The following is a 15,766-nucleotide window of genomic DNA, read 5'->3' on the forward strand; positions in this document are numbered from 1 at the left end:
TCCATGTTACAGATGGACCAACAATAAACAACGACTTGTATGCAGCAGATCATAAGTTTGCTTGCTTTAAACTGAACGGCAACGACAGCTGGGTGGGGGGGGGGGGGGGGGAGGTGGAGCCAGAGTACCCAACTTGGCTCTCTTGTTAAAGTGGACTAGACAGGCTCACTTCCACTCCGGTCAATTAAACCTCCCCGGGCAGCTTTCTCCCTTCTCCAGCCCCCCCCCCCCCCCCCCCCACGGGCCGCTTTCTCCCTTCTCCAGCCCCCCCCCCCCCCGAGCAGCTTTCTCCCTTCTCCAGCCCCCCCTGGGCCGCTTTCTCCCTTCTCCAGCCCCCCCGGGCCGCTTTCTCCCTTCACCAGCCCCCCCGGGCCGCTTTCTCCCTTCTCCAGCCCCCCGAGCCACTTTATCCCTTCTCCAGCCCCCCCCCCCCCGAGCAGCTTTCTCCCTTCTCCAGCCCCCCCCCCCCCCCGTGCTGCCTCTTTCACCTTCTATTCTGCCTGTCTCTCCCATCTGAGTGGTCACTTTTTACTTCCCTGAAGCCTTCTCCCTCCTGCGCAGCACCGCACCGGCGATTCCCAGTCAGCCTTCTGCCAGCATCGGGGCCTCTCCTCAGGCATGTCCCACCTCTGCGGAAAACAGGAAGTTGCAATAGAGTAGGTGGGATGCGCCTGAGGAAAGGCCCCGACGCTGGCAGAAGGCTGACTGGGAATCGCCGGTGCGGTGCTGCGCAGGAGGGAGAAGGCTTCAGGGAAGTAAAAAGTGACCACGCGGACGGGAGAGACGGGCAGAAGAGACTGGAAAAGAATAAGAATCAGGAGGAAGGGAGCAAAAAAATATTTATTGTCACGAGGCGCCCAGGCGCCATTTTTTTCAAAACAGCTGTTTGGGGGACTGAAAAAAGGTGCCAGTACGCCGTATCGACGCTTACCGGCACAAAAAAAGTCCTGTATACAACAAAACAAATATATACTCGGAGTGGAGGAGTGGCCTAGTGGTTAGGGTGGTGGACTTTGGTCCTGAGGAACTGAGTTTAATTCCCACTTCAGGCACAGGCAGCTCCTTGTGACTCTGGGCAAGACACTTAACCCTCCATTGCCCCATGTAAGCCGCATTGAGCCTGCCATGAGTGGGAAAGCACGGGGTACAAATGTAACAAAAAATAAATAAAAAACTAAAATTCTAATTCTAATGTTACCTCAGTAACAGCAACACCAAATTCTTCCACTGCCAGATACTGTGAAGCAACACAAAAATCTGCAAATATGTACTCAGAATCTATGGACAGCAGACCTACAGCATTTTTAGTTGGGTTTGGAAGCAGCAGTTATTGGGGATAATGGGGAAGCAGAAATATGGACCATTTAGGGTGGGGTATTTCAAGAATCTGACTCTCAAGATTGCTGGTCTTCTCAACTTGCAGGCACTGATGGTTGTAAAAGAAATACAGGCTTACAGTTTACACCAAGTTTTTTGTGACACTCCTCCCAACTCTTGGGGACACAATAGTGTATCCTTACATACTGGTTGAGAACCACTGCCCCCAAGCTAACCTCGCCTCTCAGCCAGGCCTATCTTTCAGGCACCCAGTTCAAATAGGTGCAGAAATGTAAGAATGTTCAGCAAAAAGAAGTTTTGTTTATAAATTCAAGATGCCCAGTTCTTAAAGTTAGGTGCTTTGATCTTTTGTTTCAATAATAGAGCAAATTAGAAGAGGTAGACATTTATTTGGTTTTCTTAACAGATTTAATGCTGTCTGCTTTATTCAAAAACTCATTTGTATTAAAGACCTTCAAAGCTGAATTCTGAATTTTGACATATTATTCCAAGAGATAAAAACTAACTTCATAAACACACAACAAGGATAAGAGACAACTAAATTTTTACCACAGGAGGAAGAGTAGAATATGCTGGCTTTGCTTGTCGATCTTGAGTGCATGTTGTCTTCATACGGCGCCTTTGCCGTTGACTCTCTAGCTCTTGCTTCAAAAGGCCTATTTCAGCACTCAGAGTCTTCATCTTGTATTTTGGATCGTGTTTCAGAAACATTGGCAAGTCTATTTCTGTGGGGAAAAGAAAAGAACATGACTAGTATATATTCTTAGACTGCCTTTACAGGAGAATGAGGCAGGGCATGATTTATTATTTATTGGGATCTATTAACCGTTATGAAGAGATTCATCCATAGCGGTGTACAGTAGGTACAATTTAACATAAAACTTATAATTTTAACAGCATAACAATAGTAAGATAATCAAGAATAAATATAAATACAATAAATGAGGTAAACTTGAAAACAGTAAATTGAAACCTAATAATAGAACTAACGTGAAACAGTATAAAAAATGTACACATTTAACAGCACTGGAATTCAAATACCAGAGATATAATATACTGTTAGCGTAAGACTAATGATACACCTAATAAGCATGCATTAGAACATTCAACTAACATTGATATGATGCTAAAGATTTTCTACAATACGGCTTACCATATAGCTGAGAGACCAAGCGCAGATATATAAAAAAATCCACCATCTATACTATCCTGCCCAAGACCTTCCTTCATCTCTGTATATTACTAATTGTATCTGATATCCTGGAATGATTATGTCATAACAAAACTCTGTAAGCCACATTGAGCCTGCAAATATGTGAGAAAATGTGGGATACAAATGCAATAAGTAAATAAATAAATAAATAAATAAATAAATATATGATAGGAACAAGATGCGTGGTACAGTCAGTTGGGATAATTTGATGGTTAGTTAAAGTCAAGACAAGTTTGTTGTATAGTTAAGCAAGAGATAAGGAAGTGATCTAAGTTACAGTGTATGTAGCAAGCTAGTCCAGGTGCAGAATGAATGTATAGTCAGTCACCCTGTGTATTAAAGGCTTGGGAGAAGAGCCAGGCTTTCACCTGCTTCCTGAAGTACAGCTAGCCCCTCTGGGAGTAAATTGTAGAGCATGGGGGCTACTCCTGAGAAGGCTCGCTGGCGGATATCACATCGTGCAATTTCTTTTGATGAAGGTACTGATAATGATGATCCTTGAGAGGATCTTAGAGGTCTTAAAGGATTAATCCTGTGGACATATTTTTAAGCTAGTGATATGCACTCATTTTCATTATAGCTTTTCATACTATATATTCAAGATGTATAGTCCTTTGTATTATATAATTTTGCCCTTTAGTCACTTTTGGAGGTTCTTAGTACTATAAGAAACACATGTTTTAAGCTGCTAGTATAGATACACAACCATTTATCTAAAATTCCAAAAACTGAAAAGCTCTAAAAAAAAACCCTAAAGTTTTAGCGACAGAAGTTCCCTGACATGACATATGCTCAAACCACTACTACTACTACTACTACTATTTAGCATTTCTATAGCGCTACAAGGCATACGCAGCGCTGCACAAACATAGAAGAAAGACAGTCCCTGCTCAAAGAGCTTACAATCTAATAGACAAAAAATAAATAAAGTAAGCAAATCAAATCAATTAATGTGAACGGGAAGGAAGAGAGGAGGGTAGGTGGAGGCGAGTGGTTACAAGTGGTTACTAGTCAAAAGCAATGTTAAAGAGGTGGGCTTTCAGTCTAGATTTAAAGGTGGCCAAGGATGGGGCAAGACGTAGGGGCTCAGGAAGTTTATTCCAGGCGTAGGGTGCAGCGAGACAGAAGGCGCGAAGTCTGGAGTTGGCAGTAGTGGAGAAGGGAACAGCTAAGAAGGATTTATCCATGGAGCGGAGTGCACGGGAAGGGGTGTAGGGAAGGACGAGTGTGGAGAGATACTGGGGAGCAGCAGAGTGAATACATTTATAGGTTAGTAGAAGAAGTTTGAACAGGATGCGAAAACGGATAGGGAGCCAGTGAAGGGTCTTGAGGAGAGGGGTAGTATGAGTAAAGCGACCCTGGCGGAAGATGAGACGGGCAGCAGAGTTTTGAACCGACTGGAGAGGGGAGAGGTGACTAAGTGGGAGGCCAGCAAGAAGCAGATTGCAGTAGTCTAAACGAGAGGTGACAAGGGTGTGGATGAGGGTTTTGGTAGAGTGCTCGGAAAGAAAGGGGCGGATTTTACGGATGTTGTAAAGAAAGAAACGACAGGTCTTGGCGGTCTGCTGGATATGAGCAGAGAAGGAGAGAGAAGAGTCAAAGATGACCCCAAGGTTTCGAGCTGAGGAGACAGGGAGAATGAGAGAGTCATCAACAGAAATAGAAAACGGGGGGAGGTGGGTTTGGGGGGGAAAATGAGAAGCTCGGTTTTGGTCATATTTAATTTCAGGTGGCGTTGAGACATCCAGACAGCAATGTCAGACAAGCACGCTGAAACTTTGGTTTGGATGCAAGGTGAGATATCAGGGGTAGAAAGGTAGATTTGGGAGTCATCAGCATAGAGATGGTAGGAAAAGCCATGGGATGAGATTAATGAACCAAGGGAAGAAGTGTAGATAGAAAAGAGGAGGGGACCAAGAACAGAACCCTGAGGTACGCCGACAGGCAGAGGGATAGAAGTAGAAGAGGATCCACCAGAGTGAACACTAAAGGTGCGGAGGGAGAGGTAGGAAGAGAACCAGGAAAGGACAGAGCCCTGGAATCCAAGTGAGGACAGGGTATCGAGAAGTATGCTGTGATCGACAGTGTCAAAAGCAGCGGAAAGATCAAGAAGAATGAGGATGGAATATTGACCTCTGGATTTAGCCAGTAATAGGTCATTGGAGACTTTAGTAAGCGCAGTTTCGGTTGAGTGGAGAGGGCGAAAACCAGATTGTAATGGGTCAAGAATAGCATGTGAGGAGAGAAAATCAAGGCAGCGGCGGTGAACAGCACGCTCAAGTAATTTGGAGAGAAAAGGAAGGAGGGAGATGGGTCGGTAATTAGAGGGACAAGTAGGGTCAAGTGAAGGCTTCTTAAGGAGAGGTGTGACCACAGCATGTTTAAAGGCAGCAGGGACAGTTGCAGTGGAAAGTGAGAGGTTGAGAATGTGACAGATAAAAGGAAGAAGAGTAGGAGAGATGGCATTAAGAAGGTGGGTAGGAATGGGATCAGAGGAACAGGTGGTACATTTTGAGGAAGAAAGGAGAAGTGTAGTTTCCTCAATAGTAACTTCAGGAAAGGAGGAAAGGGAATGAGGGGAAGGAGAGAGAGGGGGACGGACTAGTGGAGGGAGAGGTGGTGAGGTAGAGAAAGCAAGGTTTATCTTTTGAACCTTGTTGTGAAAGAATTCAGCAAGGGTCTGAGAAGATAATGAAGGGGGAGTTGGGGGAGGGGGCACCTTGAGGAGAGAGTTCAATGTGGTGAAGAGAAGTCGAGGATTAGAGCCAAGAGAGTTGGTCAGTTGGATATAATAATCCTGTTTGGCATGTAAAAGAGCAGATTGGAAGGAGGTCAGCATGAACTTAAAGTGTAAGAAATCAGCAAGGGCCCGAGATTTCCGCCAGAGGCGTTCGGCGGAGCGGGTACAGGAACGTAGGTAGCGGATATTAGAAGTTAGCCAAGGTTGGGGTTTTGTACGCCTTACAGGGCGGGTCATCAAAGGTGCAAGAGTGTCTAAGGCAGAGGATAGAGTATTGTTGTAAGAAGAAACAGTCTCGTTGACAGACGTGGATGGTGCCATTGTTGCATTGTTGAACCCCTGGTCTGACCGTTCTGTGCAAGTTAAGTATTGCTTATAAGTAACTTAGAGATTAAAAAGTAAAATGAACAGTTAAATAAGTAAATGAAGAAACAGTTTAATAAAATATTATCGCCAGTGAGGATTTGGGTGCTGTTGAATGTCCAATAAAAGAGTGAAGTTGGTCATGTGCACTGCTGAGGCGATAAAAAACATAAAAAACATATGTATGATTTCTATATGATATATGGTTAAGGTGGAGGTTAAAACCATATATGAGCCTTGTTAGGGGAGTAGTGATTAAATAGTGCTACATATCGGGGGGGAAATGTTGATGGGTACCTCTGTAAGTAAGGTCGCCCTCACATATAGTTTAATGAGTTTAATATACCATTATTTCATTAAAAATATAGCACAGCTGAGTATATTTAATTAATATAGATAGAAAGAATGCCATTTGTTTTTAAAGAGCTAATAGGAAAGCAATAAGACAGTAGACTGAGGCCTCTTTGGCCCTTCAAGCCACCCTAAGCAGGAAAGACCTGATGAAGAGGTAGGTTTCTAGGAGAAGTTTCTGTGTGCAAGGTCACTGGCATAGAATTTCACAATAGAGGAGCTGCACAGTGTAAACACTTCCCACGCCGCAGTTATTTGATAAAGCATAAATGACATTGCAGTAGTCAAGTCTGGAGGTTATCAAGACACAAAGCAAGGTCTTCTGCAAGGATGTATCTAGTTAGGGCCATAAACATTGAAACTGTCTGAGGGGCCCTTTATAAAGGCACGTAGGTGCCTACATGCTTCCAACGCATGTCAAATTGGCACTACTGCCCGACTACCGCATGCTCCAGGCGGTAATTCCATTTTTGATGCACGCCCAAAACACATAGTAGAAAATATTTTCTATCACGTGGTGCTTACCCAGCGGTAATTGGCAGTTTATGCGTGCTGGCCACTTACTGCCCGGTTAGCGCATGATACCTTACCGCTACGTCAATGAGTGGCAGTAAGGTCTCAGCCCGAAAATAGACACACGCTGGTTTTAATTTTGCTGCACATCCATTTTTCGGCACAAAAACATTTTTCCAGGCGCACTGAGCAAATGGACCTGCAAGCATCCAAAACACGCACCTACACCAGAGCAGGCCACTTTTAGGTGCGCCTTAGTAAAAGGGCAGCTTAATGACTAGAAGCATTTCTTTGGGGAACAAACAGAAGCAGGGGATCTGCAGTGCAGATGCAGCAAAACAAACAGCAGACCATCAATGTAGAAGGTAGAAACAAGGGCTTTAATTTCACTAAACAAATGCTTATGCCTGACATAGCCACGTTTCACCAAGTAGGCTGTGTCAGAGGCAGAAACTATCAAATAAAACAATCAAATTAAAATCATATAGAAATAATTCACAACATATACATAAAACAAAATTAACTTACAGATCAAATTATAAATCATAAAAACATGCACAAAATCGTCATTATCCTAAGCAAATACCATCATCTACAATGTGAACATATAGACAGTGTATTAGTGTGCACATTACCAACTCTGTGCATTGGTGTCACAAGTGAATAGTCAAATGTAATTACAAATCACTGTGCCTGTTTGTAGAGTAAACCAGAGAAAAACAGATCAGTGATTGTGCATAACTGTAAAAAAATCAAAATGGCATTAATATATACCCGGAGGGGAAGGATTAATAACAGAACTAACAGTCAAGGTGAAATCTGAAAATATATACCACAAACAATCATAAGGATAGCAACAGATGCAAAAATAAGTTAAAATATGCAGTTTAAAAATACAACAAAAGTACTAAATTTACTTACTGGTTTGAAGCACCTCCTCCAGAGTTTCTCCACTGAAACAAACTTAACCGCAGCAGGTTTAAATGACTTTTCTGGGAAAAAGCTTTGTTTTTTTTTTTAAAGGAGGGTTTTCAAACCTTTTCTAATTGAAAAATTTTCAGAGGACTATAATTAAACCTTAAGAATGAGCCAAGCTTACTTAAAATTAATTATTTGTACATAAAAATTCTGATTAAAATTCCCATGGGGCTGTTTATCAAAAACTATAGCTACAGTCTTGGATGGATTTAAAAGAAGACAAAATAGGCAGCTGACAAGTTCAATATACACTTAGTTGCAACCAAGCCCGTTTCAGTAAGAACAAGATAACAGTCATCAGCCTCTTGACACTTGCCTCCCCATCACATCCAGTCCCACAAGAAATCACAGGGCTGGCTCGTCAGGCTTTCAATATATACTGACTTGTAAACTGCAAAAAAAAAAAAAAGGCTTAATCCCAGTTCCCCCCTCCTCCTTCCAAGCCCCAGAGTCAGATAGATGTTTTTTCTTTCAGGAATGAAAAGAGGAATTTATAAGAAAACCGTTTAGGCTTTAAAGGCACACAGGCAAAGAACTAATGTGAATGGTTAGTACTGAATTTTAAAAAAGAGACAGAGCGATGTGCTGCTTTCTTTGTGAGAATCCACATTCCCTCTCATATCCCCCTACAACCCCCTCCTCTCACAGCCCTCCTGTTTTCAAGACATCTGTGTAAGATCAATCAGCCTGCATCTGCTCCCAATCCCTCTCCCTTTTCTGCAGACAGCTTGAAGAGTTGTTTGATTTTTAAGACAGTGAATTAGAAAACCCCAGAGCCATACATGAATGAAAACGTAACAACATAACTGGGAAAAGTTACAGATAAGCAAACTTCTTTAAAAATGAAAATAGTGGCAGAACAATGCTTTATTTTGCTTTAGCAGTATTGCAAGGTCACATGAATGAAAACATAACACATGACAAAGCTAGGAAAGGTCACGTGAATGAATTATATAGTCCAGGCATGTCTGGACAAGTCTGCAGGCAGACCGTAAGGAGCCTAAAAAAGAACATGTGACCAAGAGATATAAAAAAACGTTACCTCCATTCCAAATATACCATCCAGTTACTTTTCAACTATCGTAGAATCAGAAAGATGCTATAGCTAATCATGGAGTCCTACAAAACCCCTAAAATACAGAGGATCAGAAGGGATGCGACATGGCAGCAATTACAAGTGCCTTTTTGTGAGACTCTGCAGCTATAGGCATGTAACTTCAAATTAGAATCAAGCATAATGCAAAAAGTTGTTCAAATCAAAAAATTGTTCTTTTCAAAACATAAATGTTTACTTTCTTGCCGTGGTAAACCTCCTAGCTGTGTGAGATGTTTCTTTGAGCAGTAGGAGTGATTTGGGGTTACAGCGCTGTTAGTAATACATGGTAGACAATCACATTCATCACATGTACCTAACTATGTATTTTGATTGTTTTAATATAACGGCTTGAGGACCTGCAAACACTTACATGGTTACTTTGTGACGACTGAATCTTTTCTTCTTCTGCTGTAAGCATGTTCTAATAGTATGTGCAGTGGTGCTTTATGGTGGGTTTTTGCATTCTTATCCCCAGACCCCTGATACACTGTGTGATTGTGTTCTTCCTGCGAAGAACATATATGTCTTTAGTCAGTTAAGGATCATGTTAGTTTTGCGAAGAGACGGTGTAACGTTTTAAAATTCTTACTGTATCACTGCCACAGCTCTATGTAGATTCTATTTCCGTGTTGTGATGGGATTTTTTAGTTTAAAAACTAAAAAAAGATCATGTAGTTCTTATACTCTCCAGCCATACCATTCCCTTTGGCACAAGCCTGGTGCTATAGTAGCCTACCCAGTTGGGGGGTGTTTCAGGATAAACATGCCTATTAGGAATATAATTGGCAAGCGGCCTCCCTCTACTGTGACACCCATCCCACATATTTATGACCAGAGGTGCTGCTGACACTGGGGAAAAACAAAAGTCCCTAAACCTTTTACACAGTTTCATAAGAACACACATGATGCTTCTTTAGTTTTATGACTTTTATTGCTATTATTATTATGATATATAGTACATCGAGTTACTACTGCTTTTTTTCATATATTTTTATTCAACGACCGTAGCCTGCACAGGCCATGATCTACACATGTACGCGCTGTCTCTGTTCAACATGTCCCAAGTCTGAAACAGAACAAGCATATTGAGAACTACATACTTTTGTAAAAGGAATCATGTTTTCTTTCGAGTATAATACAATAGATTTAAACATGCTCCATAGTCTGAAACAGACACAAACATATTGAGAACTACACATTTTTGTAAACAGAATCAAGTTTTCTTTCAAGTATAATACAGTGGATATAATTTATATAATCCCTATCCTTCAATCTGTTTGCCAAAGTATCTAGCTTTTCAAAAGGATTAAGAGCTGATTTTACAATTTCGATGAGGTCCATGATGGTGTTAATAGTTTCATTAAAAACCATCAGGATTTTCTATTTTGTACTCAGCTATCAGAATGATGCTTAGAATATGCTCCAAGACAAGTCTCTCACAAAGCACTCATAGTTTTTGCGCTTTCATATCAGGGTGCCATCTCAGGCACATGTGTTGGCTTAGCCCCCACCTATCCAATGCACAACCATGACAGTCTTTAGCCACAGCCTCAGACCAGCAGTGGTGTATAATTCAGTAAACCGTTATTCAACGCTTTTCCGGTAAAGAGCGTACATTCTTAGTTATTTAGCAAGACCGAGCACCACGCATGTCTCAGACATCCTCAGGTCTAGAGGCCCATTTGCAAAGTCTCTGTATACCTTGGACATTCTCAGGCATGTCTTGACAACAGCACAAGCAGCACACACATGTGACATTGACTGGTTGTGGCTCCTCAGCGTCCCTATACCTTTCATTGTTCACCTACAACAGAATATGGAATCTGTAAAAGGCAGTTCAAGAAAAAACAACTACAAGGTATACCCCAGAACATATTTTGTCAGAAGAAAAATAAACTACATGCATACCTGTGAAAGAGGGGGTGACAACTCCTTCATCTGGTTTAGAAGATACATGAATTCAGTATCCTCAGCCACTTGACACATTTCTGTGTCATCAATGACATCTCTGAATATGTTGTCTGTCATATCTGTGGCATTTTCAGTCATGGTTATGTTCTGTTCACGATCTAACTGAGATGTCTTCTTGAGAGTCAAACAGCTTTTGCCCACAAGGTAGATCATCCAGCAAGGACTATGTGATTTCCTGGCCCAGCAATGAGTCATCCTGTTCCATTTCAGTCATACATTGCATGTTCTGGTCACTAACAATGTTTTGTGATTCTGTCAGGTCGATTACCGGTGGGTAGCCCTCGGCCTCAGCATTGAGATCTTTAAGATGAGCCGCCGCCCTCTCTTTAACAAAAAGGGCTGTTTACCCCTTCTGGCTCTCTGTATAATAGGGGTTTTGTAGGACTCCATGTTAAGCTGTTGCATCTTTCTGATCCCCCTAGATGGATAATAACTGGGGTGGTGTATTTAAAATGGTGGTAACGCTTTTTTTTATATTTCTTGGTCACATGTAGTTCTTTTTTAGACTCCTTACGGTCTGCCTGCAGACTTGTCCAGTTATACCTGAACTATACATTCACATCATTTTGCCTACAGGGCCGGTGTTGGGGGGGGGGGGGGGGGGGGGAGCAAACAGGGTAGTTGCCCTGGGTCCTACAGCTCCAGAAGGTCCCCATGGTTCACCATCTTTTCCTCCTTCTTGCCATCCTGATCCAAGGTCTCCCTCCCTTCACTGTCTAACTTACATCGTGTTTTTGCTGACAGGGAATTGTCCGCCTGGCAGCGATTCTGATATGCTGCCTGTGACTGCCCCAGCACTGTTCCTTTGCTGTGTTCCAGCCAGTGGCATTCCTTGGTTGGCTGCCGCCTGGGGCGGTTCACCGCTGCGCAACCCCCCCCCCCCCCCACAGGTGCAGCATGACACCCCCCCCCCCCCGGTGCACCATCCTCCCCAGCGCATCACATCCAAGCCCCCCCCTCGGTCATTCTTCCTAACTGCTGGGAGCAGTCGCGTGGCTGTTGGCTCCACTGGTTCCCTGCTCCCTCTGCCCCGGAACAGGAAGTAACAGAAGAGGGAGCAGGGAACCAGCGGAGCAGACAGCCACGCGGCTGCTCCCTGCACCCCTCCTGCCGTGTGCACCCAGGATAGACCGCACCCACTGCCCTGCCCTCGGTACGCTACTGGTTCCATCTCCTTCTGACATAACTTCTTTTTTGGAATGGGGCATAGGAAAAGTGCCAGGACCAGTCACAGGCAGAGTATCAGATTCGCTGAAGCGTTGACGATCCCCTGTCAACAAGAACATAACGTAAGGTAGACAGAGAAGGGAGGGAGACCTCAGATTGGGAAGGCAGGAAGCAGGAAGGGGTGGCAGACCATGGGGGCCCCCTGGAGCTATTTTAAAATAGACTGGGGTGGAGGAGATAGTGGTGGAAGAAATGATGAGCCTGGGAACAGGGGGAGGAGGAAATAGAGATGGTAATGGGGTGGAGGGAAGGAAGATAGGAGGGAAAGATGTTGGACTTGGAAGTGGTGGGGAGGGAGGGAGAGAAGCTAGATGGGAGAGCAGTTGGAAAGAAAGAGAAATATGTTGGACCCAGGGAAGGAAGGAAGGGAGAGGCAGGTGTTGAACAATGGGAGGGGAGGAGGTAGGGAGAGATGCTGCCTCATGTGGGAAATGGTGGGGAATGAAATAACAGCAGGAAAGAGAGAGGGAGCAATGTTGAACCATGGAGGGTGGAACAGAGATGATTGACCATGGGGTGGGGGCAGGAGGGTAGAGAGATGGGACAGGAAGATGATAGGGGTGTGGAGAAAAATGGACAAGGAGATGTTAGGCCATGGCTGTGGTGGGAGGGGACAGGGGTGGGAAATATTGGGCTACAACAGTGGAGAGAGAGGAAATAATGGAAATAGCGGAAACATGTGGGACAAGCCAAGAAGGGGCGGCAAGATAATGAGTGAGAGGAAGACAGTGAATATAGAGGTAGAAATATAGTAATGGATGGTAGATGACAGATGGAAGGGAATGGAAGACTGGGGAAGGAGTGAAGGGAAATGGGACAGCTAAGGAATGAGAGAAGAATATACAAAGTTAATAGGTAGCTGAAAAGTTTAAAAAAAGGAGAAGGGTGAGAAAGAAGATTAAATTTGAGTGGAGAGAGAGGCTGAAAAGAAAAAAGGGAGATAAGACAGATAAGGGAAGGATCAATATGTCAGGGACAGGTGTAGTGAAGGAATAGAACAAGACAGGAGAGAGACGACAACTGGACAAAAGTCGTTGGAAAGAGAATTAGCAGAAGACAGACGGAGAAACTGGGACCAACATAACAGAAAATAAAATGTCCAGACAACAAAGGTAGAAAAAAGTGTTTTATTTTCAATTTATTAACTGGAATTTGTTAGCTTTGGGATTTGTTTACCACAGATGACTTTGTAACATAGTAACATAGTAAATGACGGCAGATAAAGACCTGTACAGTCCATCCAGTCTGTCCAATTTACAGTCTGTCCATTTTGCATGGTATGTGTTACTTTATATGTATACCCGAGTTTGATTTGTCCTTGCCTTTCTCAGGGCACAGACCATAGAAGTCTGCCCAGTACTGTTCTTGTACTAAGTTCTGAAGCTAAAGTCGAAGCCCCTTAAAATTTACACTCCAGCCCATCCCTATCTATTCAGTCACGATCAGGGCGTAGACCGTAGAAGTCTGCCCAGCTCTACTACTACTTAACATTTCTAAAGCGCTACTAGGGTTACGCAGTGCTGTACAATTTAACATGGAAGGACAGTCCCTGCTCAAGGAGCTTACAATCTAAAAGACAGGTATACAATCTAAAGACAATCTAAACAATCTAAAGACAAGTGTAGAGTCCATCTGATAGGGCACACTATATTTCACGAAAGGTTAGGTGCCGAAAGCAGCATTGAAGAGGTGAGTTTTAAGCAGAGATTTGAAGATGGGTAGGGAGGGGGCTTGGCGTAGGGGTTGAGGAAGATTGTTCCAAGCGTAGGGTGAGGCAAGGCAGAATGAGCGGAGCCTGGAGTTGGCAGTGGTGGTGGAGAAGGGAACTGAAAGGAGGGATTTGTCCTGTGAGCGGAGGTTACGGGCGGGAACATAGGGGGAGATGAGGGTAGAGAGGAGCCGCAGACCGGGTGCATTTGTAGGTAAGGAGGAGAATCTTGAATTGTATGCGGTATCTGATCGGAAGTCAGTGAGGTGACTTGAGGAGAGGGGTGATGTGAGTATATCGGTTCTGGTGGAATATAAGACGTGCGGCAGCGTTCTGAACGGATTGAAGGGGGGATAGATGGCTAAGTGGGAGGCCGGTGAGGAGTAAGATGCAGTAGTCAAGGTGAGAGGTAATGAGAGCGTGGACGAGAGTTCGTGTGGTGTGCTCAGATAGGAAAGGGTGAATTTTGCTGATGTTGAAGAGGAAGAAGCGACAGGTCTTGGCAGTCTGTTGGATATGCACAGAGAAGGAGAGGGAGGAATCAAAGATGACTCCGAGGTTGCGGGCAGATGTGACGTTTCCCCAATTACCAGCGTCACCACCCAATCTCCGCTAAGATTCCATGGAACCATTCCTTTTAACCGGATTCCTTTGTGTTTATCCCACGCATGTTTGAATTCCATTATTGTGTTCAGTAGCATAACCACATAGTTCATTGATAGGGGGGGGGGGGGGGGGGGGGAGGGGACAGGGCTGAACTTAAGTAGGCACCAAATTGTCTCCCTGCCACCTGCCTCCTGCCGCTCCCCCCACCTGAATGCAAAATATAAATACCTGAGCTGGCAGGGATCGCCAGGCCCCTCCAGATGAAGACTTCCTCTTCCTTTGCTGTTCCGACAGCCAGAGCTCTGGTAAGCTCTGCAGCCAGTGGCAGTCTCCCCAAGCTGCTGCCATCACTGCTGATCCACCCTTGTGAATGCTTGGCTTTTCTGCATACATGAAAACTGAGCATGCATTGGGGGGGGGGGGGGGGGGCTGCAATGGAGGCAGCAGCAGCTTGAGAACACAGCCACCAGCTGCAGAGCATGGAGAGCTCTGGTTGCTGGACCAGAGGAGGTGGTCTTCACCTGGCACAGCTTGGGGATCCCTGTCAGCCACAGCAAGGGTGATGGTAATTTTTTTTTTTTGGGGGGGGGCGGGTCTAAGCCCAAAATGGGGGGACCCAGGCCCCCCGTGGTAATACTACCAATTGTGTTCAATACAAAAAGGAAGTGCACTTCTGTTTTTATTTCTTCAGTGTTGCAGTACTTGCCATGTTTCAACTTTGGTGTTCATATTTCTTTTTCTAATTTCTGATCCCTTGTTCTGTATTTGGTGAAGGCCTGTCTGTGTTTTGTGTGTGAATAAGTCATTTGAAGTTGTTGTTTTATGTATGGCATCAATGGTGGGTGGGGAGATTGGGGGAGGGGGCCCCCTCCTTAATTTCTGCCCTGGGCCCCAGCCTGTCTAAAACCAGCCCTACTTGCCTAGTGGGGCTTGGGCAGGGTGGGTGTGGCTTGAGCATGTTCTCGCTTCTGATTGGCTGAGAACCCAAAAGTGGGCGTGTCACCTGTCAAAATCAATTAGTTTGACAAAAGCCTGTGAGATACACTACTCTTCTTGAATGAAAGTTCAGAATTAAGTTCCATAAAGTTGAAGCCACAATAGAAAAGCATGATATTCTGGCCCATTGTGAGTGGATTTGAAGATATGTGGGAACAACCAGTAATGTGCTGGTCAGAAGAGGGAAGAATACACATTGGAGCATATGTAGTAAGGGACCTATAGAGAAATACAAGTTGTTCTATATGTAAGATCTGATGGATTATAGTTAGGATCTTGAAGGCAATCCTATAGTAAATAGGGAGCCAGTATTCCACAACTACAAGTGGAGATGTGCTGTCATAATTTTTGGCCCATAATTAGCTTAACTGCAGCATTTTGAATGTCTTGAAGTTTGCTGAGTTGATATTTTGGTACATCAGGAAGGAGTGAACTACTATAATCAATGCATAAGATGACTTGAGAATGAATGTGTTGATGAAAAGATTTGTTACAATGTAAAAAGGGATCTCCTGAAATATGTTCCGAAAAGGTAAGATGATTGTCTATTGTTACCCCAATAATTTTAGTCTGTTCTCTTCTGTCTCCATGTGCACGGAGGCAGGCTGTTTGTTGTTTATGTGAATATGTTAAGCATTGTCTGTAACTGATTACAGTGCCTGTATC

General features: G+C 43.9%; 1 protein-coding gene across 1 annotated transcript in view; it reads right to left on the bottom strand.

Moving 5' to 3' along the window:
* The window catches only part of LOC115462048 (coiled-coil domain-containing protein 17-like), a 290,272-nt gene that overhangs the window by 97,313 nt on the left and 177,193 nt on the right, over positions 1 to 15,766 (bottom strand). Inside the window, exon 8 of the mRNA XM_030192096.1 lies at positions 1,888 to 2,063. Coding sequence (XP_030047956.1) covers positions 1,888 to 2,063 — 176 coding nt within the window. The remainder of the gene's footprint in view (positions 1 to 1,887; positions 2,064 to 15,766) is intronic.

This window comes from Microcaecilia unicolor, chromosome 2, assembly GCF_901765095.1.
Source record: "Microcaecilia unicolor chromosome 2, aMicUni1.1, whole genome shotgun sequence".
NCBI lineage: Eukaryota > Metazoa > Chordata > Amphibia > Gymnophiona > Siphonopidae > Microcaecilia > Microcaecilia unicolor.